Source organism: Symphalangus syndactylus, chromosome 10 (assembly GCF_028878055.3).
Source record: "Symphalangus syndactylus isolate Jambi chromosome 10, NHGRI_mSymSyn1-v2.1_pri, whole genome shotgun sequence".
In the NCBI taxonomy this organism is placed as follows: Eukaryota; Metazoa; Chordata; class Mammalia; order Primates; family Hylobatidae; genus Symphalangus; species Symphalangus syndactylus.
The window spans coordinates 12632665-12657781 of NC_072432.2; the positions used below are offsets into that span (position 1 = coordinate 12632665).

General features: G+C 43.6%; 1 protein-coding gene across 11 annotated transcripts in view; it reads right to left on the reverse strand.

The window, feature by feature from the left end:
• SFMBT2 (Scm like with four mbt domains 2) overlaps positions 1-25117 on the reverse strand; it is a 282187-nt gene that overhangs the window by 102615 nt on the left and 154455 nt on the right. For all 11 annotated transcript variants that reach the window (XR_010113794.1, XM_055296462.2, XM_063610030.1 and 8 more), the window contains 3 exons: positions 23938-24026; positions 21967-22213; positions 14883-14980 (listed from right to left, as the gene is read on the reverse strand). Coding sequence is in view for 10 of the 11 variants with exons in the window: in XM_055296462.2 (XP_055152437.1) it covers positions 14883-14980; positions 21967-22213; positions 23938-24026 (434 nt within the window). In the remaining variant the exon portion in view is untranslated. The remainder of the gene's footprint in view (positions 1-14882; positions 14981-21966; positions 22214-23937; positions 24027-25117) is intronic.

A 25117-nucleotide genomic window follows, 5' to 3' on the forward strand; every position in this document is an offset into this window, starting at 1 on the left:
GGGGGTGCGAATCATTAGAAACGCTCCTCAATTCACTGCAACACTTTCCAATGGAGAATGGTGTTGGAGTTCCTGTGATTCATCTATGGCTTCAATTATGTTTTTCCTTCTCTACCTTTTTATGCTATCCCGAAAGGTCTGAAAGGTTAATACATATTCCAAAAACGTCCTAAAGGTGAGTGGCTTATCACACAGAAAGCCAGCGTTTGTAACACTCCAGCCATGCCTTGCTCCCTGTCCCATTGTTTATAGACCTGCAATCTCTCAGAATCATTGGATGCTCAGCAATGACGGAGGCTCAGGGAGTGCATGAATCAGTACAGACTCACAGGCGAAATGACCAAGTGTTCTGATCCCTTTGCCGAGTGGGGGTTACGTATGCAGGCATGTCTGGATGGATTTACTTTTAGGAGAATCCAGATGCCAGCAGGGAAAAGAATAAATCCTGCTGTGATCTAGAGACTTTGCAGGTCACCACAAGTGCAAGATCTTGTTAAATATTAAGGAGCTATAAGCAGGTTTCCACTTTCCTAAATTTAGCCTTTCCTTTTATCAAGTTGTTAAGTGCATGACATCATATATTCACGTAAAGGTTTATCTGACATGTTCGTGCTGGCCTTTCTGGTTATAAATGGCACTGGCGACAAAACTGGAGGCAGATTTTATCTTCTCCTTGACTTTATGTCATTGAGACAGGCAGATTCAAAGTAGGGTGGCTGGCGGAAGGACGGAAGAGACAAAGGTCAGGAATGAACAGTCTCCACACCTTTTACTGACACCCAGCAAAGTAGACCAGCCTCCTTAGTGTGCCCTCCCTGGGGGCAGGAGGGACAGCGCTGAAGGGCAAGGCCTGGTGGCATGGCCACACCGCTGGGCTCCCCTTATTACACGGGGTCCTCATTTTCCATTAGCTCTCAAACCTCTGAAGTACTAAAGTTAAAAGAGAGAAGATCAAACTTCTCTTTACATCAGGTTCCTCCCTGGAGAAACTGCTATGGGCAACTGTCTGTTCATGAAAGGTACTACGGGGCTGAAACGGGCGGCCTAAATTGCAAAGGGATTGGTGGGGTTTTTTTTATTTTTTTTGGAGGGGAGTCGGGGAGCCACCTCCAAATAATTTTACTGTGGCTTAAATCCACAATAACATCTTCTGTAGATAAAAGAATTATAATCTTTTCTTAATTATTTTTATTAACAGAGAATGGAATAGAAAACCCCCAAAAAATAAAAATCTGGCAGAATGATCACTTTGAAATGTGTCTAGTTTTATAAACAAGAGATGCATCCCCTTTGCACTCCTCCAAATCCCATACACCAATTACACTAAGTTCATGCTAATATGGTCTCACCCTCCCTGGGATTCCAGGAACTGGCAAGAGCCAGAATTATCCGCGGTGAGCAGAAGCCATCTGGGAGTGAGAACTCCCGGAGCAGATAACTGAAAGGTGACTAAATTCTTAAATTCTTAACATTTAGGATTAAAAGCAAGTTGCTCTCTAATGGACTGCAGACAGCGGAGCTCAGGCCCCAGTGATCAAGCAGCTGCGATAGCAAACTCTATATAGATCTGGATTTTGCGATTTTTATAGTTACATTTATTGTTTGACCAATGTTACCCTCTTTAGTGTGTCTCTTATAAGATTTTCTCCAATACTCATAAAAACTAGATGGCTCCGCTGGTCCTTTTTTGCCACGGAAAAAAACTAGATGGCTCCGCTGGTCCTTTTTTGCCACGTGCTTCAGTTCAAGTACCCAGAACATGCAAAGGATCCCACCGATGAACCCCATCTCGCACTTCTGTACGTTGCCTGGGACGGGCATTCAACAAACTGGACTTCTCTGGGGTTTTCTACCCAAAGAGATTCTGTTTGACAAACCTCTTCAAGTCTGTAAAGAAACGGGAATGGCAAGAGGAGGTAGAGTAGCACGCACTCTGCAGAACTGTGCTTTCAGGCCCAGACACTGGGGATGCCTGAGAGAACAGACCTGGCTCCAGCCATGGGGTAGAAACCTCACAAGTTCAATCAATGGCACCGAGATCACAGAGGGACGTGCAACATTCTGCTAACAAAATCACCTACCATCAAAACAGCCTCTATTTATTTTCTTTTTTTTTTTTTTTGAGACAGTTTCTCCCTTGTCGCCCAGGCTGGAGTGCAATGGCGCGATCTCGGCTCACTTGAACCTCCGCCTCCCGGGTTCAAGCGATTCTCCTGCTTCAACCTCCTGAGTAGCTGGGATTACAGGTGCATGCCACTAATGCCCAGGAAATTTTTGTATTTTTAGTAGAGACAGAATTTCACCATGTTGGCCAGGCTGGTCTCGAACTCCTGACCTCAGATGATCTACCTGCCTTGGTTTCCCAAAGTGCTGGGATTACAGGCATCAGCCACTGTGCCCGGCCAACAGCCTCTATTTCAAAGCCATCTGGGGATAACATGATGAGAAGGAGATATCCATCATGTATCCCACAAACATTAATTGCTAAATGACTTGGGCAAAAAAATTAAGCTCTGTCTCTACATATGGGCTTAAGGCAAATGCCTGGAGAATGTAAGTGTCCCACCTGAAGGCCAAGCTCAGCTACAAGTGTTTGAGTGTTGCTGCATTTAGCTGCTGAATAAGGGAAAAAGAAACCAGTCACCATAGAAACTGCAGCCTCACAATCTATCGTAAGAGAAGCCGCATCTTCCTTACCCCTTTGGCTGCACCAGACGGAATGAGAAAGAAAAGCTTCTCTCTCTTGGCCACATTTAATCTTCTCTCCTCAGCCTTTAATCTAGGTCTCTGATGCTAAAATATAGGAGAGATTCCCTCCTAAGGGTTAAATCTATAATCACACTGACAGGTACATCATTCAAAGCTAAGAAAACACTGAAAAAAATCACTGGATGTGGAATCTTCAGTGCTACGAGCAGCGTGAACACTCTTAGTAGAGAGGGTGTCCATGCAGGGAAGGCCTTTCTTTCTTTCTTTCTTTCTTTGTGTGGGGAAAAATGGCCTCACACAGCATTTCTTCTATCAGTTAGCCTTCTCTATGTGTCCATGTCCCTTCCTTTATTAAACATCGAGAAATAGAGAAAGCAAGATACTTAAAGCATTCCAGGTACAGTTTCAGACCTGACCAAACCAGACTCAATGTAGTGCACTGCCATGACTGCTAGTCCCTTATTTACGGATTTCCAGGGTGCCTTTTATCCCTCATCAGTGATGCGTGTATAATCTCGATACTTATGTCAAAGATGACAGAGACTGAGCTGCAGAAGGACACCAAGACACTGGGTATTTTATGGAAGTACTTCGACCAGGCACACATTTGCTGTGTTCTGAGTCCAGATGAAGTACAAGCCTCAGTTATCATGACTCTGGATCCCTGTAACCTCCATGAGGTGCAGATTCTGATTAGGAACTGGTCAGGGAGGTGATAAGAGAATGGATTGGAATTAGCGTCCTGGGCATACGACTCACATCAAACACAAACTTCTCCTTGGCTTCAAATAAAACGGAAATAAGCGGGAAGCACTAGGGAGTCACTGCCCAGCCACACCTCACCCATCAGTTACATACACTCCTGAGAAGCATGACATGAAACAGTGATCAATTCAGCAGAAAAGAATTAGCTGCCTATAAAAAAGCAGAAACCCTGGATGCCAACCGTATCCCCGGACCAGAGTGCACTCTTGGGCTTATTCCTCAAGTTCCTTATATCTTTATTCTGTATTTGTTTAGTTAGAAAACAGTATACAGTAGCAGGTTAGTGCCCGGATCAAACAATCCGAAAAGACGGACACTTTAAAAAAGAGAAAAAGAAAAAAAAGAAACAAAAAGCTCACGTAAAACATGTGTAGACAACATGAAGCCTAGTAGCTGTGATCACTTTCAACAAGGAGCAAACCTTGACATTTCAGGTTTGTGAGCAACGGGACTTCGTGGAACATGATTTGTTTTTGTTTTGTTCTTATAATGCTGAGATTTTAATTTTTTTATGTTTTGATTTCTTTTTTAATGCTGAGATCTACCTCTCTCCCTCCTTCCCTCCCTCCCTTCCTTCCTTCTCTAAGATGAAGTCTTGCTCTATCGCCCAGACTGCAGTGCAGTGGCAGGATCTCAGCTCACTGCAACCTCTGCCTCCTGGGTTCAAGTGATTCTCCTGCTTCAGCCTCCAATGTAGCTGGGACTACATGCGCATGCCACCACGCCTGGCTAATTTTTGTATATTGTGTAGAGATGGGGTTTCACCATGTTGCCCAGGCTGGTCTAGAAATCCTGAGCTCACACAATCCTCCCGCCTGGCCTCCCAAAGTGCTGAGGTTACAGGCATGAGCCACTGCGCCTGACCCCTGAGATGTCTTCTTAATTTCAATTCCTCCCAAATACTCTTCTCAGTGCTCTCAACTCTTTCCTCTTCTTAGCAAAGAACTGAGCTGGGGTATTTTTAGTTGATTACAAAAGTGCCATCCTTAGTTGTAAACTCACCATCCCATAAATGGAGCCATTCCCCTCTTAGGCTAGTCATCTCTATTATTCAGAACTACTCACAGGAGGCTTGCTTAATTTAAGTTATAGTGATGACCTCTCCTATGTTTTCATCCTTCTAAGTTAATTTTTGGAATTATTTCTTCATGAATCCCCATTCAAGAATATTTACTGAGAACTGATGATGTCCTGGGTACTGCGGAAGGCACTGGGGATAAAGCAGTCATGAAAATGCAAACTTGGCTCTCGTGGAACCTGCATTCTAGCTAGGGGAAGGAAGCCATATGCAAAAAACTATTTAAATTAAATTAAAAAATAAAAGGCAAAGTGCTATATAACAGTCAGGGGAATCAGTGCCGAGATCAGTGCTGAACCAGGATAGCAGTGAGAGTGCGAAGAAGGGGAGGGAGATGGTGCAGAGCGGAGGTTTTTTTTTTTTTTTTTTTTTTTTTTTGAGACAGAGTCTTGCTCTGTCACCCAGGCTGGAGTGCAATAGCACGATCTTGGCTCATTGCAACCTCCGCCTCCCGGGTTCAAGCGATTCTTCTGTCTCAGCCACCTTAGTAGCTGGGATTATAGGCAAGCGCCACCATGCCCAGAGAATTTTTGTATTTTTAGTAGAGATGGGGTTTCATCATGTTGGCCAGGCTGGTCTCGAGCTCCTGACCTCAGGTGATCCACCCGCCTCGGCCTCCCAAAGTGCTGGGATTACAGGCGTGAGCCACCACGCCCAGTCCGGGGTTTTCTAATTTTAAGCACACACCCGTAGGAAGTGAGGGAAGGGGCCATGCAGGAATCTGGGGGTGACCTCCCAGGCAGACCAGGCATTACACAAAGGCCTGAGGCAGGAGTAAGCAGGTGTCAGCGGGACAGTGGGGAGCTGGAGGGGGCACAGCAGGTACGTGAAGCCTCCAGTGTCAGGTGCCTGGACCCAGGCATCTCACCCTGATGAGATGTCATGCCACAGGGAGGCAGGAGCAAAAGTGGGGCTCCATCTGACTTCAGTTTCAACAGAAGCCCTCTGGCTGCGATCGGGGGACGCAATGACTAGAAGCCAGGAAACAAGCTCTGGCTTGATGGGACTGTCCATGGGACAGAGATGGTGGCCTGGACTCGGGCAGTGGCAAAGGCCATACAGAAGAGTGAGTTCAGGACAGAGTTTGAAGGGAGAGCCAACAGAATTTGCTGATGGGTGGAATGGAAGTGTGCAGAGAAGGGTTCACCTGGGAGGCCTGAGGCTGTGGTCCTCACAGAGGGGGCTCGCCTGCAAGGGGGGTCTGTGGCTGCAACCTGGAAATTTGGCTGATAAAAAATAGCTTACACCAATCTAAAACTTTTCCTAAATATAGTGTTTTGCTGTGTGTGTCTAAACTGTGTGTACAAACAATCTGGTTTATGGCTTCCTTCTAAGAGTTGGGAATTCTGGTCTGTGCCAGGCAGAGGGTTCCTATGTGACCAGTCCCCAGTAAAAACCCTGAGCACTGAGTCTCTAAGGACCCACCCTGGTAGAAGAGTACCTGGCACCTCTTGTCACAGCTGGGTGCTGTGTGACGCCTCCAGGAGGGGGCTCTGGAAGCTTCTGTCTGGTTTTCTGGACTTCACCCCATTGCTGATTCTGCTTTCTATCCTTTCACTGTAATAACCTATAACCGTGAGTGTAATGACTTCTGAATCCTATGAGTCCTTTCAGTAAATTACCAAACCTGGGGCAGATGTGGTGATCCCCCATAAAGAGGTGTGAGGCGGAGAGAGGCTACAAGGAGGATGCCAAGGGTTTGGACTCAAATGCAGTTGTCTTTTTGTTTGTTTGAGACGGAGTCTCGCTCTGTTGCCCAGGTTGGAGTGCAGTAGCAAGATCTCGGCTCACTGCAACCTCCGCCTCTTGGGTTCAAGTGATTCTTCTGCCTCAGCCTCCCGAGTAGCTGGGATTACAGGTGCCCACCACCACGCCCAGCTAATTTTTGTATTTTTAATAGAGAAAGGGTTTTGCCATGTTGGCCAGGCTGGTCTCAAACTCCTGGCCTCAGGTGATTCCCCCACCTCAGCCTCCCAAAGTGCTGAGATTACAGGCATAAGCCACCACACTTGGCCTTTATCTACTTTTTAAACATATCTTAAATTGATTTTATAAAGGAAGATTTCTTTTTGTTCCAAAAGCTGAGACTCACCCAGCTGTGTGATGCAGAAACATCTGCTCTAAATTAAAATCCACTGAGAGCCATGGTGATGTGCAGTGCAGTCACCTCTACAGACCCGTTATAGACGTGGATAGTATATGGATAGTTTCGACAAATCTTTTCGGCCTCTAAATAACGGGGTTGGTCTTCAAGAAAAAAAAAAAAGTCATTATTTATTTTTCAATAAAATGAGGCTTTTAATGTCCTTTGGGTTTTTTAAACCTATTTCATCAACTATTTATCCTTCAACTGAGTGTACATTTTGGAAATGATCTGTATTTTCCAAATAAGGTAAGTCAGAATTCCCAGTAAAGTATAGCATCCAAAGCTATTCACAGTATCTCTTAAATCAAAGATAAATAACAGCAGAAATAATATTCACGAGCTTGTTCTCACACTGTTCCTGTTGTATTCAAGACAGAAAGGAACACCTATTCAGGAGCTTGATCAGATTGCACGCACAGACACCGACAACCACACAGACGTGTGAACACATCCCCCAACGTGAGCAACTGCAGCATAATGGGACTTATCCCATCCAAATACCCATTTCATCTAAAGTGTAAAAATAATAAAAATAACTTCTTGGAAATACTGCTCATCTCCGGCCATTAAATGTGCTTAGCTTTGACTTCTGCCTCGTAACAGCTGAACACTATGGCAATTTTCCATAACAACATGCATCTCAGATGACTCACTGCTGAATTCAAACACATATTCCTTTTACCGTAACGAAAGAAACTAGAAAGAAGTCTGCCTGCTGAGAAACAGTGATGATCAGTGGTAACAGGGAAAAAAAGCAAGTGTGTGTGTGTGTGTGTGTGTGTGTGTGTGTCTCTTTTTGGATCCTGCAAAAACAAACTGCTTGCTAGAACTTCTAAAAACTTGAGAGAAAATTTCTTTTCTTTTTTTTTTTTAATAAATGAAGCAACTGCTAAGACAGTTGGATCCCCATCCCGTGCGTCCACACCATTTCTCTGAACTTTACCTTTGTGTAAGCAGAGGAACTCAGTAGAGAGTGCCACTGTGTTATTTCTAAGATTTGTGAACACACATGAAATGCGATCAGATTGGGTTGAAGAGTGTCTCCCTGCAAATTCATACTCACCCAGAAGCTATCATGCAACCTTATTTGAAAATAGGGTCTTTGTAAATGCAATCGAGTTAAGACAAAGTTGCATGGGATTCGCACAGGGCCAAATGATGGTTGTCTTGTAAGCAGAGAGAAATTTGAACAGATGTGGAGAAGGCCATGTGAACATGGAGGCAGGGAACCAAGGGAGGTGGCCACAGACCAAGCAAAGCCCAGGACACAGGCGACCCCAGAAGCCAGGGCCGCCCTCTGCTTCCACCCAGAGCCTTCAGAGGAGTGTGGTCCTGCCAACACCCTGATTTCACACAGTAGTCTCCAGAAGCACGAGGGAACAAATTTCTGTCATTCTAAGTCATCCAGTCCATGGGAATTTGTGACAGTAGCCTTTGCAAACTAAGAAAATGGTGTCCTCACACCCTCCAAATTAAACGTGTAGATTCTCACTCATTACAAAATATAGTTAAGAAACCTCGTGTCTCTTCCATTGAACTGAAATAAGAGAAAACATTTATGAAAGTATCTCACCAGCTTTAAGAACACATAATATTCAATGCAACTAATGTCTACTTATAAAGTGCCTAACCCCATACCCAGCCTCATGAGAGGCCCAAAAGTAATATTCAGTATCTGCTCTTAAAGCACTCCTTAATTATGCACAAAATATTGAATAAGATGATAATTCTCACATACCCTACCAAAATAATAGTCTGAAATCTCATGGGAAGAAATTAAAGTGAGGGAAGGAGGTAAGGTAATTGTATTTTGGAAAATATGAACAAACTATTAAACTCTGGAATCAGGTCAACAGCACATAATAGCTTTGTGCAAAGACAGTAAATGTTTAAAGAATTTTTAATTACAAACATATTAGAATGATTAATGTGTATACCTTTTGAGTCTTAGTATTCATACCTCTAAATAAGTGTGCATGTCCATTTAATCTATAGATGAACTCAAAAATTTTAAATTCAGGCCAGTCATGATGGCTCACACCTATAAATCCAGCACTTTGGGAGGCCAAGGTGGGTGGACTGCTTCAGTTCAGGAGTTCAAGACCAGCCTGGCCAACATGGTGAAACCCCATCTCTACTAAAAATACAAAACACATTAGCTGGGCCTGGTGGTGCACGCCTGTAATCCCAGCTGCTTGGGAAGCTGAGGCAGGAGAATCTCTTGAACCCAGGAGGTGGAGGTTGCAGGGGCCCAAGCTGAGATCATGCCACTGCACTCCAGCCTGGGTGACAGGGCAAGACTGCCTCCGAAAAAAAAAAAAAAAAAAAATTAAATTCAAGGAGTTGAAGACATATGTCCATGAATTCACGCATTTATTGGACAGGTATTTAATGAGTGCTACTATGGTCAAGAAAGTATGTTTCTAAGAATGGACAGGAAAGACACAGTCCTTGCCTTCCTGAAGCTTCCAAGTTAGGCAAAAAGAGGCCGGTATTAGAAAAGGAGCTGCACAAATGATTAAGCATAACTTTGACAGAACAAGCTGCTGAAGGACACAACAGAGGCTCCAGTTCATCTGGGCCAGGGCCAGGGGTCCGGGGAAGGATTCCTTTAGGGAATCTATATTTGCAGACAAAGGATGAGTAGGACTTTAACAGAACAAAATAGGTATGCATTAGTCCACTTTCACGTTGCTGATAAAGATGTACCCGAGACTGGGCAATTTACAAAAGAAAGAGGCTTATTAGACTTAACAGCTCACATGGCTGGAGAGGTCTCACAATCATGGTGGAAAATGAAAGGCACATCTCACATAGCAGCAGACAAGAGAAGAGAGCTTGTGCAGGGAAACTCCCATTTTTAAAACCATCAGATCTCGTGAGACTTATTCACCATCATGAGAACAGCATGGGAAAGACCCACCCCCATGATTCAGTTGTATCCCACCGGGTCCCTCCCATAACATGTGGGAATTCTGGGAGCTACAAGATGAGATTTGGGTGGGGACATACAGCCAACCCATATCAAGGTACAAAGGGCGTTAGAGAAACCTAACAAGTGCACCTCCTGGTACAGCAAGGAGGGGCACGGAAGGAGACACTGCACAGGGGAGCGAGTGAAAAATCTCCCCAGGCTCAGCATGTCCAGGAAGGATGTGGCAGCTTGATCGTACCCTAGAGTCCAAACCACAAGATTCTTTTCAGTGGCGGTGCCAGGTTAAAACAGCAGGTTGAAAACCCACATTCATTTCACCTCCTCCTAAACTCTAAACAAAACTACAGTCCAGAGACTTTTTTTAAAAAAAAGACACAAATCCACTCAGCACACAAAGGTAAGGAAGCAAAAAAGCTGATGAAGAAGAAGTGAATAATTTAACACATTCAGCAAAGCCAAATCCCAGGCCTTCAGCAGAAAAGCTGAGCGCCAACACAGTAACTCCTGCAGAAGCCTTGAAAGACTCCGAAACGAGTCCCACCAGGTATGTCCGAAACTGGGGGATCGATAGGAGCTTAAGATACAAGCATGGGGAGGTGACTGGGAAGCAGAGGCAGTTAGACCCCCCCACAGGCTCCCTGATCCCTGTCCCAGCCTTCTCTGAAGAGGCTGGGGCAGGAACCAACACTGCAGGCCAGCACCCAGCCCTCTTCTCCCCACGTGGCTCCTGGAATGCTGGCAGTCAGACCTGGAGCCCCAGGTGGGACACTGGAAGACTTAAAAGCTCTCCCTGGAAAACCGGCCAAAGAGGAAATACTACAGGACAAGAAGCGGCCAACAAGCCACCCTCCAGGGGCTGACCACCACATTCTAATCCCCCCCACCCTCTTTTATTTTTCTGAGACAGAGTCTTGCTCTGTCGCCCAGACTGGAGTGCAGTGGTACAATCTCAGCTCACTGCAACCTCTGCCTCCCGGGTTCAAGCAATTCTCCTGCCTCAGCCTCCTGAGTAGCTAGGATTACAGATGCATGCCAACACGCCTGGCTAATTTTTTTGTATTTTCAGTAGAGACAGGGTTTTATCATGTTGGCCAAGCTGGTCTAGAACTCCTGACCTCAAATGATCTGTCCATCTCGGCCTCCCAAAGTGCTGCGATTACAGGTGTGAGCCACCAACACCCCAGCCAAAACCTCTGATTCTTGAGACAAATGATAGCTCACCTAAAATTCTACACCCACACACACTGTCAATAAAGTATACGGATAAGACAGACATTTTTAGCCACTTTTAGTGAGAAGGAAATGTAGACAGCATTTTATCATCTTTGCAACCTACAGACAGAATGCCAAAGTCAGCCAGACCAAGATTGTTAACAATATTCAGCTTATTTTGATTACACTAAAAAGATTCCTGAGTTGAGTCCTACTCCTGGTCCAGCTGCCTGGACAAGATGAGAACATTCATTTCACTGCAAAGAAACACTGAACTTCAGCCTGCTCCTGGGAACTAAGTTGTAAAATCAGAAAACAAGAACCAACCGACCCCTGCCCACGTTTTTCTTTAAGGTATTTTTTTTTATTATACTTTAAGTTCTAGGGTACATGTGCACAACATGCAGGTTTGTTACATATGTATCCATGTGCCATGTTGGTGTACTGCACCCATTAACTCATCATTTACATTAGGTATATCTCCTAATGCTATCCTCCCCTCCCCCCACCCCACAACAGGCCCCAGTGTGTGATGTTCCCCTTCCTGTGTCCATGTGTTCTCATTGTTCAATTCCCACCTATGAGTGAGAACATGCGGTGTTTGGTTTTCTGTCCTTACGATACTCTGCTCAGAATGATGGTTTCCGGCTTCATCCATGTCCCAATGTGCTGGAGAGGATGTGGAGAAACAGGAACACTTTTACACTGTTGGTGGGACTGTAAACTAGTTCAACCATTGTGAAAGACAGTGTGGCGATTCCTCAAGGATCTAGAACTAGAAATACCATTTGACCCAGCCATCCCATTACTGGGTATATACCCAAAGGATTATAAATCATGCTGCTATAAAGACACACACACATATGTTTATTGCAGCACTATTCACAATAGCAAAGACTTGGAACCAACCCAAACGTCCATCAATGACAGACTGGATTAAGAAAATGTGGCACATATACACCATGGAATACTATGCAGCCCCTGCCCACATTTCTAAGGGATGTGACCTCCAGTACTGAGAGTTCATGCTACAACTTCAGTAGAAGCAAGTGTGGTAACCCCTCATCTTCTTAAGATTAGCTCACAGACCAGGTGCAGTTGCTCACACCTATTATCCCTGCACTTTAGGAAGCTGAGGCATGAGGATCACTTGAGCCCAGGATTTGAGACCAGCCTGGGCAACACAGTGAGACCCCATCTGTACAAAAACAAAAAATCTGAAAATTAGCTTATATGGTTTGGCTGTGTCCCCACCCAAATCTCATTTTGAATTATAGCTCCCATAATGCCCACATGTCGTGGGGATGTTATTGAATCATGGGTGCGGTTTCCCCCATGCTATTCTCCTGATAGTGAGTAAGCTCTCATGAGATCTGATGATTGTATAAGGGCCCTCCCCTTCATCCAGCTCTTATTCTCCTTCCTGCTGCCATGTGAAAAAGGACATGTTTGCTTCACCTTTTGCCATGACTGTAAGTTTCCTGAGGCCTCCCCAGCCCTGCTGAACGGTGAGTCAGTTAAACCTCTTTCCTTTATAAATCACCCAGTCTCAGGTATATCTTCGCTAACAACGTGAGAACAAACTAATACATTAGCTAGGTGTGCTGGTGCATGCCTGTGGTTGTAGCTACTTAGGAGGCTGGGACAGGAGGAAGGCTTGAGCCTGGGAGTCTGACACTACAGCGAGCTGTGATCACCCCACTGTACTCCCGCCTAGATGACAGAGTGACACTGTTTCGCAAAAAAAAAAAAAAAAAAAAAAAAATTAGCTCACGACTTCACCTACTGAATCCTCATCCACTCTGAGGAAAAGCAAAGCCAGTTTGGTGCCCAGACCACAACCAGCTTTCTTCCCTCTGCGGAATAGGGAAAGGACCCTCTCTGAACAATGAGGACGGTGTCCACTTCCCGTCCTGTCAACGGGACTCAGCATCCCACTTAGGGAAGCACACACAGGCTGGAACGCCACAAAGAGAGGCACAGGCAGGACCCGCACAGCTGGGAAGCCCCAGGTGCCCCGGCCCCACAGGGAGGCAGACCTGGGGCTGCGGCAGGGGCTTCACTGGCCTGGCAGCTCTGAGGCTTAGACCAGAGGGTGGGCATCTGTATTTTTCCATTGGCGCACTCCTTCAACTCCTCACATGTGTGTATAAGGAACTTCAAAATAAAATTTATTTTTTCAAGGGTGAAGGATGTGATTGGATTTGCTTCACATTCAAATATGACTGAGGCCACGGTGAAGAGAAAGGGGCAGGGGTGACGAGGGCAGGCTGGCTTTGGTGGGGGTGGCAGAGCTGAGAGGTCCAACATTAAAGGCTGTTTCTCTTGATCCTTTTTGTAAGGGCAGGACAGTATTAAAAGAAGGAAGAAGAAAAGGGAGAGAAGAGGGAAGGAGAGGAACGGGAAGAGAAAGAGGAGGAGAAAGATTTGGTCAGTGAGGCAAAAAATAACAATGCCCACCACAACTGTCAGCATCACTGTCGGTCAATATCATGCTAACAGTGTATTCTATTTACACTGTTCCTCCAGTACAGGAGGCCCCAACACTGTAAAAATCATCGTTCAGTTAAACGTCAGAACATAATCACATGGCTAAGTTGAGGAGGAGATCTTTTTCTTTTTTTTTTTTTTTTTTTTTTTTTTTTTGAGATGGAGTCTCGCTCTGTCGCCCAGGCTGGAGTGCAGTGGCGCAATCTCGGCTCACTGCAAGCTCTGCCTCCCAGGTTCACGCCATTCTCCTGCCTCAGCCTCTCCGAGTAGCTGGGACTACAGGCGCCCGCCACCACGCCCGGCTAATTTTTTTTTTTTGTATTTTTAGTAGAAATGGGGTTTCATCGTGGCCTCGATCTCCTGACCTCGTGATCCGCAGGAGGAGATCTTAATAGTCCAATTTTACAAACAGGGGAAGTACTGAAAGAAAGGGTCAATGATTTGCCACAACTGCTTAAAAGGCTGAGTGAGGACTTAGGTGTCAATAAAATCCAGGAAGCCCACGTCCCCTACTAAATCCTTAAACTCTGCTGTACCACATTAAGTACATCTTCTATAGGAAACTTGTACGACTCTGCAGACATGTGCCACCCCAGGGCTGGGAAGCAACAGGATGTCTGCCCGTCACAACCACATTGAGAACTGTCCAAGGACACCAACGGTGTTGAGTCACCACCCACACTCCACGGGCTTGTTTTATGATTTCCTTGGATGAACCTGAATGGACCATCCTTGTCCAGAACTTAATATCTATTTCATGTAAATGTGAAGCATAATTTTTGAAGTGTAAAGAACTTGGTAGCCGTTTTGGTGGAGATGCATTTCACAAGCCCTTCATTTTCATGTGAGCACCTGGTGGAAGGCCTAGTACTTAGCAGAACCTTGGGATATCAACCACCACAAGATGAGTCATTTTCTGTCATTTTTACTAAACGTCAAAATTAGACTTGCTATATTTCCTTTTGTTTCTGTAGTGGGAAGTGAGGGGGTGAAAATATTTCCATAACAATACGCTACAAAGAAAATCAGTAAACCTAAACGATTTTAATCAGCATCTTGTAATATGGGTCATTATGAAGATTATTTTTAAAAAAGCAACATGAAACAGATAAAACCTTAAGCATTTAAAATGGAAACTGGTTAAGAAGGTGCCTTTTTCAAGTGGAAAAGGATTTGACATGGAAAACTTTTTTTTCTTTATTGGAGATTGAGTCTCACTCTGTTGCCAGGCTGGAGTGCAATGGTGCGATCTCAGCTCACTGTAACCTCCGCCTCCCCGGTTCAAGCGATTCTCCTACCTCACACTCCCGAGTAGCTGGGGTTACAGGCGCACACCACACGCCTGGCTAATTTTTGTATTTTTAGTAGAGACAGCGTTTCACCATGTTAGCCAGGATGGTCTCAATCTCCTGATATCATGATCCGCCCACCTCGGCCTCTCAAAGTGCTGGGATTACAGGCATGAGCCACTGCGCCCAGCCGGAAAACTTTGTAGACAGTTTTATTCTCAAAAAGGGTAGATACATCGCTAGGAATCAACATCTTACCTTAAATACTTCCATTGGAAGAGGAAATTTGGCAGCATCAATAAGGGATTTTTCCAGAGTACATTTCCATTCAGAGGCCATCTTCAAAGGATAGATTTCTGTATCAACAGCAAATCACAGAAGAGTTGAAGGACTAACATGTTCTGCCGGGTGGCTCTTTCCTGCATGTTAATTCCCAGGCTTTCCTGATACCTCAGCACAGTCAGTGACCATGAGTGTTCACACCCCATACCCGCCATGAGCAGCCACCTGCTGAAAGGACTTTCTGAAATTAAATAGCAACTTGGGATTCTGCTGTCAGAAATGAAGAATAAACTTAATAGAGCTCTTCTTCAGGGAACATTTGTATGTATTTAGCTGGCATTCTGTAAGTAATTTAATGGTATTAATCACATTAGCAAAAACCTTCAGTCATCCATGGGCCAAAATTCCACATATCACCTAGGCAAGCAATGCCCACTGATGAGGAACTTATTATCTGATACATTTCGAAACTACAAATAACTCTAGTCTGGCATTTGCAGTTATTACAACATATTTTTCACTAAATCTCTAAGCTCTCATCTGCTAAAAATAGTCCCTGTAAGTCAGAAAATTATTAAAAGGTAAATTAAAATTTACCAACCAAGTTTAATATTTACACTTGAAATGTTGCTTAACACACCACATGTTGCCCATATTTTTCCCCAGGCGGTGGGAGGGGGGGGCAAGATTTACAGATGGAGGTTACACAGTCTGAATGCAAAATTAAAAGAAAAAAACAAACGTTCAGCACTGTTTTTACCTATTGCTGAAACTGCAGGAGAATTTTATGGCCTGATCTCAACAGATTTAAGATCTTATCAAAATAGGATTTGCAGAAGCCCTCTCTGGAAGTAGATATGTTTATGCCTTCACTATATCAACCCAGGCTACTTCAGACAGGCGCTTAGGGTATGAATATGAAATTAAGCACAGTTAAAAGGCAATATTAAACCTTTGGGACTATATTTTTAATTTCTTGCATGTCTGCTTTTTAGCATGAAGCCATCTATTTTGATCCTCATAGCTTTTGAACTCACCTTGAGCTTTAAGCTCCTGTTTCCGCAGTTTATTCAGTCATAATTACAGTAAGTATCAGATCCTGCCAGAACTAGCCAAGCCATCGGTGCACTGCCCGAAGTCATTGTTACTTACACAAAGACACACAAAGGGTAATTCACAACCACACATCCTCTGCGTGTGTGCATTGTCTATAATCCTTTCTAGTGTTTCCTGTCTGCTGAACTTTTTTCTTCTGGTTTGGCCTTTCTAAATTCTTCTTAGTAGTAGCTAATGTAGTTGGGAACACTCGGTGGGGCCTCAACACACACTTCTGCAGAGACTGAAAGAATGGGGCCTCTGACGTCCACAGTGAGAAGGGGGCACTCAGGAAGACACTGCTTATCACAGGGTCCCCAAAAGTAGGCACAGGCACCAGTTCACAGAGCCCCCTGCAAGCTGCTCCATGAGAGCGAGAGGAATACCTGTGCCCTCAGGCAAGCTCATGGGCACTGCATCCGAACCACAGAGAGACAGGAGGCCACTCAGGGGACCCCAGGGAGCAAAGCCCTGAGGACACCAATGCAGGATCAGGAGAGAAATTGCCAACAACAGGCTGGAGGTCCTGATGGGACAGGGACCATGAACACATGCCCCTTTCCAGCAAGCTGGGCAGGCAGACGGAGAGTTCAACCTGGGCATGGTAGGAAAAGGACCAGTTCACAGAAAACAATGGGGATTTCCAAAGCCTGCACCAAAGAAAGAATCTGAAGACCCAACAGGTGCAGAAAGGAAAAGCATGATCTACCTGGCTGACACCTTTGGCCCCTTGCTTCAGAATCAGGACTAGTTATACCCTTGATCCTTGATGGTGGTCTCTGAATGGGGGAGGGATGCCCTGAGACAGAGGAGAGGGTAAAAGAATGGTCAAAAAACACCGTCATTGGGAGGCTGAGGTGGGTGGATCACTTGAGGTAAGGAGTTCAAGACCAGCCAGGCCAACATGGTGAAACTTCACTTCTAATAAAATTTAAAAATAAAAATACAAAACAAAAACAAAAATTAACTGGGTGTGGTGGCAGGCGCCTGTAATCCCAGCTACTCGGGTGGCTGAGGCAGGAGAATCGCTTGAACCCTGGAGGCGGAGGTTGCAGTGATCTGAGATTGTGCCACTGCACTGCACTTCATCTCAAAAAAAAAAAAAAAGAACCAAACAAACAAAAACTAAAAAACTTAAGGCCAGGAGGAATGGAAATCCAACATGACCAAGGTTAGCTCCAAGCTATGAGAACTCATGGAGGGGATGCCCCAGCCCCAGTGGGGTTGCCTGCACACTGGCCCAGGAAGGTGGACCAACAAAGTCATCCCTGAAAAATGAACTCCTCTGTCCACCAGATGCCATCTCTCCTCCTCCACACCAGAGACAAAGGTAACAAGAAGCCCAGGTGCCAGGTGGGCCCTGCCTCTGTCCTACAACCTGTGAAGATTCTCTGTTTTCCTTCCAATGGTGTTAAATCCTGGAACGAACCCAGCCCACAGCAAGGCAGACTTCTTTCATGAGAAGGTGAAAATCAACTGCAGTTTTGACAGCCTGACACAACCAGCAGAGAACAACAGTCCCCGTGTGCATTCCGTGAGATGGAGGCACGCTGGTTATACTAGCAAGCTAATGGACAATAAATAGTACCATTCAAAGAACATCAACCATTTTCTTAAAATGATCGTGTTGCAGGTAACTGAATAAAGTAAATCATGCCAGTTTCTGTTTCTGGGAAGGTTGTGAGCAATTAAAACATGTCCCGATTCCTCTGAAACTAGAAGCCTACAAGAAAAACGAGGCAATCTCCTTTTGTGCAAGGATTTGATGGGGCATTTCTTAGTAAGTGCCACAAGAAGCAGGAATGCATAACATAATCATCAATAAACAAAGGCCTAGAGAAACAACCCTTCTTTTATCCACCTCCCTCCAAAAAACTTGTGTCCTCCTGTTCCTCCAGGTCCTACCCAGTGAAGAAAGATGAATCTATGTTGTTAAAAAATAGTAAATGTCAGAGAAAGTGTTATGGACTAAATGTTTGTGTCTCCCCAAAACTCTTACTTGAAGCCCTAACACCAAAGGGATGCCTTTGGGGGATTGATTAGAGTTAGATGGGGTTATGAGGGTGGGGCCCTCAAATGAGATCTTTGTCCTTATAAGAGACACCAGAGTTCTCTCTTGATCTACTATGTGAGGACACAGTCAGAAGGCGGCTGCCTGCAAACCAGGAAGCGAGCCCTCCCCAGACCTCAACTACACTGGCACCCTGATCTCACACTTCCAGCCTCTCCAGATCTCTGAGAAGTAAATGTTTGTTGTTTAAGCCACAAAGCCTGTGGCATTTTGTTATGGCAGCTTGAACAGATTAATGCAATCCAACTCACTTTTGGACTAAGTAATAGTTCAGGCAGGAAGTATTTAAGTTGGATTCAGAAACTTCCTGACTCCAAGATCTAAAACAAGCACTAAAAAAGGTGGGTGGGGGGTGATAAAATAATTTTGAAGGAAAAAAACAAGGGAATAAATTCTAGAAATAGAGAAGGAAAAAAAAACTCAAAAAGTTTCATCTACTTAGCATCTGCAAGAATATCTAAAAGTCTATCTTATTTTCTAAACATCCAGAAATAGGAGAGCAAGTGGGCTTCTTAAATGACCCTAACCTCAATGACCTACTTACACTCCTTGGAAAACCAAAGTATAACCTTAAGACTCTGATCACAGATTAAATGTCTAGAAAGGGTCAATCTCTTGATATACATTACACCACTCAGCAGCCCAGCAAGATATCCTTATCCCCACGGTACAGGGTAAGGTGGTTTCTTTCCCCTCCTCCTTCCCCAAGCACCAAAATGCTATTTCCTCTGATTCAGGGCAGAAAGAGAAAGGCTCAATGGCCCTGTTTCTCAGAGGTGGAGAGTATAAAATCTAGTCCCTTTTCCCAGGTTTTTGAAGGCTTTCTATCTACTTTCTATGACCCATTTCTCTTCTATTCTGCTGAACAGTTGAGAAACACTGTGCCCTTTAAAGAGTAAAACAAGGGCCGCGTGGAGTGGCTCATGCCTGTAAGCCCAGCACTTTGGGAGGCTGAGGTGGGCAGGTCACCTGAGCTCAGGAGTTCAAGCCCAGCCTGAGCAACACAGTGAGATCCCATCTCTACAAAATAAGAAATTACAAAATTAGCCAGGGATGGTGGCACATGCCTGTAGTTCTAGCCACTTGGGAGGCTGGGATGGGAAGATCACTTGAGCCTGGGAGGTTGAGGCTGCAGTGAGCCGAGATCATGCCACTGCACTCCAGCCCGGGAGATAGAGTGAGACCCTGCTTCAAAAATAAATAATAGTAAGTAAAACTAAAGGACAATTATTTTTAACAATGGTGGTGGTGTTAACGGGAGCGCACAGCAGACGGTCCCGGAAGCAGGGAAGAACTCGCGGGGAGTATGCTCATCTCCCCTGCACATCCCCCTCCCACTGGACTTCTCCCCGTCGGTCATGGAAGCAGAACACTTTCCAGTGACTTCACAGTGTCTGTCGCCCCATCGGTCATGGAAGCAGAACACTTTCCAGTGACTTCATAGTGTTTGGGAAAATGAGAAAATCGGCCTAGTATTTTCTATGCAGGTATGAAGTTTTATTCTCACCTAAATTCCAGTTAAGGAAGTGGTGCTGGCATGTGAGTTACACAAGTCACCGTGGGACTTGAAATCAATTTATACAAATCCAAAGTACTAGAATCTGTCCCCATGTGTACAACAGGGGTAGTACAGCCTCTCTTCCCGGGGATGCTGTTCTGCTGAATGATGTAGCAGAACCCAGTTTCCATCTTGAAACTACTGGATCTGAGGAACTCAAAATCACACTTTGAGTGTCTTGTCACTTTTTAGTTTCTTCTCCCTGTACATAACCTTTCCTGCTGATGATTTAAATATTGGGGAAGTAAGTTCTTGATGATGAATGTCTTTTCCAGAATCTTTTTTTTTTTCTTTTCACGGGGTCTCACTCTGTCGCCCAGGCTGGAGTGCAGTGGAGCGATCTTGGCTCACCACAGCCTCCTCTCCCAGGATCAAGTGATCCTCCCACCTCAGCCCCCTAAGTAGCTGGGACTACAGATGCATGCCACCATGCCTAGCCAGTTTTTTCTATTTTTTGCAGAGACAAGGTTTCACCATATTGCCACAGCTGGTCCCAAACTCCCGAGCTCAGGCGTGAGCCATCGTGCCCTGCCTGTTCCAGAATCTTCAGGGGCCCCCAAGCAGTCTTCAGTTAAATGAACAACTCATTTCCAGAAAATGCTAAGACAAGTAAACACAATTTATTCATATATTATAAAGACCCCAGATTATCTAAAGAGGGAGACAGCTCATAAGCGAATATTTCCTAAGCTTCCACGGAGGCATATTCCATTCCTGCTTGTGAGCGTGAGTCCCATAACTTCCCAGGAAAGAAACATCACAGAGAATGTAAGAAGCCACTAGTCATCCTTTGCTTTGGTATAAATTTGTACACTGGCAAGTAGATATTGCTCCTAAAATTTATAAAGCAATTAGATACTAAGCGGAGATTTATACACACAATTTTACGCACAGAGTAAATTTTTCCTGCTGGGTTATGAATCCCAGGGCAAACCCGGGCTTACATCCTTCTTCACAACACGACAGGCTCTTTGTTTGTCATCAGAGTCAAAAATTACTCAGGATGGAGATGGAGCTGTTGGCTGCTTCTCAACATTTTGACAGCAATAATACTAATAAAATACCACGTTACACATCTCTATGCCTGTCAAACTTAACGCAAATGCAAACACACAGGACCAGGAAGTGTTTTCAGTTAGAGCCTTTGAGTGAAAGAAAAGATAAATATAACTCCTTTCCTTCATGTGCTCAACACTAACATCAGCAACTAATATGGGAGGAAATTCTCTGGTGATTTTAATAAAGCAAACAGCCATGTCCTTATTCCAAATACACCTACAAAACTCACCGGAATGAAGATTACCAATTTCTGAAAAAATACGTATTTCTTCCTTGGCATCTCTAATTCTACAAGAATCCAATATTTCTGTTCTGAGGTTTCCCATTCAAAGGCCGGTAAGAGGAGGCAGCAGGGGGAGTGGGGTGGGAGGGGCCTAGCACCTGGGAATCTGAATTGCACTGCCTGTGCCCTAAAACAGGGGGCCTTGGACAACTAGCTGAACTCCAGTCTCAATTTTCTCTACTGTGAAACGAAATTCACAACAAACATGCAGCATTTTTTTAGAATCAAAACAAACAATGTACCAGATGTAAAATCACCTGGCACATAGTAAACATTCAAGAATGGTTATTTTGTAAATACTCAGATTTTTAACTAGGTAGGTATGACAGACAGCATAAGGCAGGATTCTTTCCAATTAAGCCTCTGCAAAGCCATTTGACAGTGCATTTGAAGCTAACTAAAATCTTACGTGCCAGGAGAAAACATGATGATCTATCTACTCAATGCTGCTTCTTGGTCAGACTGGATTGTGGTTTGGATATTTAGATGGATGGATGAATGGATGGTCAGATAAATAGATGAATGCTGGATGGATAGGTGGATGAATGGATAGATGAATGGATAACAGATAAATGGATAGATGGGTGGATGAGTAGGTGGATGGATTGGTGAATGGACAGACAAAGAGATGGGTACATACATGGCCAGAGATTTTGGAACCTACTTACAAGACTATCAAAATTCCTAAAGAAAAACGTGGAGAATATCCTCAAGTCCCAATCTACTGTGTCTTTCCTTTCTGAACCAGTGATTCCCAAGGAACTAGATCAACTTCCCTAAGGCCTCCAACATTGCTTTCTCCTTTGAGAACACTATTGATTGAGGTCTTAGGTTTTAGTCTCTATGGAAAGCATTGTGAAGTTAAAGTGCTTAATATTCACACACTCAGATATAAAAGATACCAGAGAGCTCATACATTTTCTAGAAACACATCCAGGAAAGCATCACATCTTTTTCTAAAATACTTTACAGCAGCAAAAGCTTTGGCCCTTACCTGAAGGTGGGTCCATTCTGTATTTATTCTCTTGACACCAACCAACTGGTCGAAGTCTGTAATCCAAGTAAAACAACCACTGGTCATAGGATTCAGTGTCCTCCAATCCCACATAGCGAAGGCGTAATCTTCCTCCAACATTTTCAATCACACTAACTATCCAGTACTGAAAAGGGTTCTGGGAATCCTGAAGTTCTATTAAGGAACCAACTGTAATGAGGTCTATAGGGCCTTTCCCTCGCAGAGGCTGTTTAAACAGAAGCAAAACTCCTTATTTTAAACTTTATTTTAAGGTTCTCATGGAAACAGATGACAGCAGAAGATAATATTTTTTCACACCATCATCCAAGATACTGGCAAAAAGTCTGGCGTTCCCTCCACCCCATCCTTGCCCAGCCCATGCCCCGCCCCTTCCCTTTCCTCCCTCCCACACATCCATGTACCCCATTCTGTATCCAACAACAAAAAAAATCACAAGTCAATAGAAAATAACAGTTTGTGCTAAGTTCTCACCAAACAAATCACCCTTCCCAGATAAAATTGCTTTTGTTAACAATCCGTATGCTTTTAAGAAGAGTTCTACCCAAATTTGCCTGGACCTAGAAAACATGTGGTAGCGAACAGTCTACTTTTCCAATAGACAGATATATCTAATACAGAGCATTCAATTTACACCATGACTCTTTCCCAGACATTCATCCTACTCTACTGGCTGCTACTCTAATGACCAAGATGCTCTCATACTTTGATTATGTGACGAAGGCATAAGTGTGTGTCAATGACATGTCTAACACACAGTAATGATGAGCTAAATTAGACTACTATATAAAATTATTTCTACACTTAACCTGATAATTGGTTTAGAGAATGTAAAATTACCGCCCCTTCTAAGAAACCTTCTTAGCATATGATAGCATATGAAAAGGGTGTTTGTTCAGCCAGCTTTGTAGGTAAATACGTTTTAGAAAATTAACATAGTGAGACAATTTGTCCTTTTGAAAGGATGAACTATCATCATTTTAATTTGTTAATGAACAATTAAAATAGTAGCTCTAAAGATATATAACAAATACATCAGGCAAAATCTTCACAAAACAAAACCCGTTAACTATATTAGACAATGATGTTCTAAAGTGTCAATATCATTTATGAAAAGAGGGAAAGTTTCAGGTTAAGAGAATATGATACTGTCAAAATCCACACCTTATTACTTATTACTTGTTATTCATTAAGTTTTCCCTTTTTAGGGGCATTCTTAAGAAAAACAGACTACGTAATTCAGTAATTACTTATGACACAGTGCCTTTCTCTTCCTGTTCTATTATATAAATATAAATGCTAAATATACATACTAAAATGTTTCATCATAAAATTATTTTCAAATAAACCATCAAGATTTCAGATTAAACTATGTTTTCTTCAATACATTAAAATTTCCTTGGCTACACTGAAATACGATCTGCCATTTCTCCTCTTGTTTTTACAAGAGAAGTTAATTCAATTATTGGTTAACGTGTGTATGTTCAAATCTTGGGGTTATGCATCGAAACAGAACATTTAATGGAACCACTTATCAATGTACTCCAAGAGACTATATTAGCACATACATAATCTTGTCACCTGTTCAAAACAGTGATTCTACAGGATTTGATTTATATTCACTCACATAGGAAAGAGGCTTAAAGATATAGGACAGTAGGAAGACATCCTAGCATATTGTGATTTAAAAATTGGATTCACATGGAGCAAATTTTCCATTTGCTGATTGCATCACAGGGGAAGTTTCATCAGTGCCATTCAAATCAGTCACCTAAGTAATTCAGGACAAAACAGGAAGGGAGGCTATTTGGATGGCAGTGTCTGCGGAAAGCACGCATCTGCTGAAGGATATATGCAAAGGTGCTGTCAGGTGTGAGCTCACGTAACTGGGGTGCTTCAGAGATACATTAGATGTATAACAACAATACATACACCTTCCAGGAGGTTGGCGGGTGCTGTCCTCGAACCGGTCAAGTCACGTATGAGAAATTCTGTCCAGTCTGTGTACTTCTCTTTGATTGCTGGCAAGACAAAGGAGAAAAAAAAAAAACACTTCAACACAGCAGCAAAGTATCCAATCAACTCAAAATCACAGCAGTTTTCTCTATGTAGGTTTGATTTCAATGTTTTTCTTAACTTTCATCACCATGCTTAAGTAAATACTAAAACTGAGACCGAAAATGTGTCTCTAAGTAGCGACTTGACACATACCACATGCCCGGGCACCAAGGAGATGAAAGAATCCAAAGTCTTACGCCCTATTTAGAAACTTTTCACAAACCACAAAGAAATTATAAAGTATACAATTCAGGAGGTTCCAAGAAAAGAGAGACCAGTGAGGCTAGGGAAATCAGAGAAAGGCTTTCCAGGTGGGAAAATCAAACCAGGCCCCGAATTGCATGAAAAGTTTATACAGTTTCAGAAGAAGGAATTTGCAGACAGAGAAATGGGCACAAAATAACAAGAGGGGTGGACTGAAGGTAAAATGGAGAAATAGAGAAATGGGGAGAATAAGTAATCCCCTCCATATCCATGGGTTCCCCATCCCTGGGTTCAATTCAACCGAGCATCAAAAATATATGAAATAAAATGCATCTTTACTGAACATGTACACTTTTTTTCTTGTTATTATTCCCTAAAAACTCCAATGTAACAACTATTTACATAGCATCGACATTGTAGTAGGTACTATAAGTAATCCAGAGATGATTTAAGGTCTGCAGGAAGATGTGCATAGGTTATGTGTGAACTATACTATTTTCTGCTCGAGACGAGCATCTGCAAATTTTGGTATCCTTGGGGGTCCTGAAGCCAATCCCCCAACAGATCTCAAGGGACGACTGCACAGTAAATGGTCAGGCTAGGTCACACTCCAAGCACACAGCACTGGGAAATAATACTGAGTGGTAGGAATAAACTACGGACAGCCCAGGAAGTCAATATAGACTCTTAACAAACAGGACATCTCTGTATAAAATGAATCTGGCAATAGTATAAGGGTTTGAATGGAAAGAAACTAAAAGCAGGGAAACTGAGGCTGTTTCAGTTATCCAAGTAGAAAAGTGATAGGACTCAAAATAGGGGTGATAGCCCTGTGAACAAGGAAGGAATA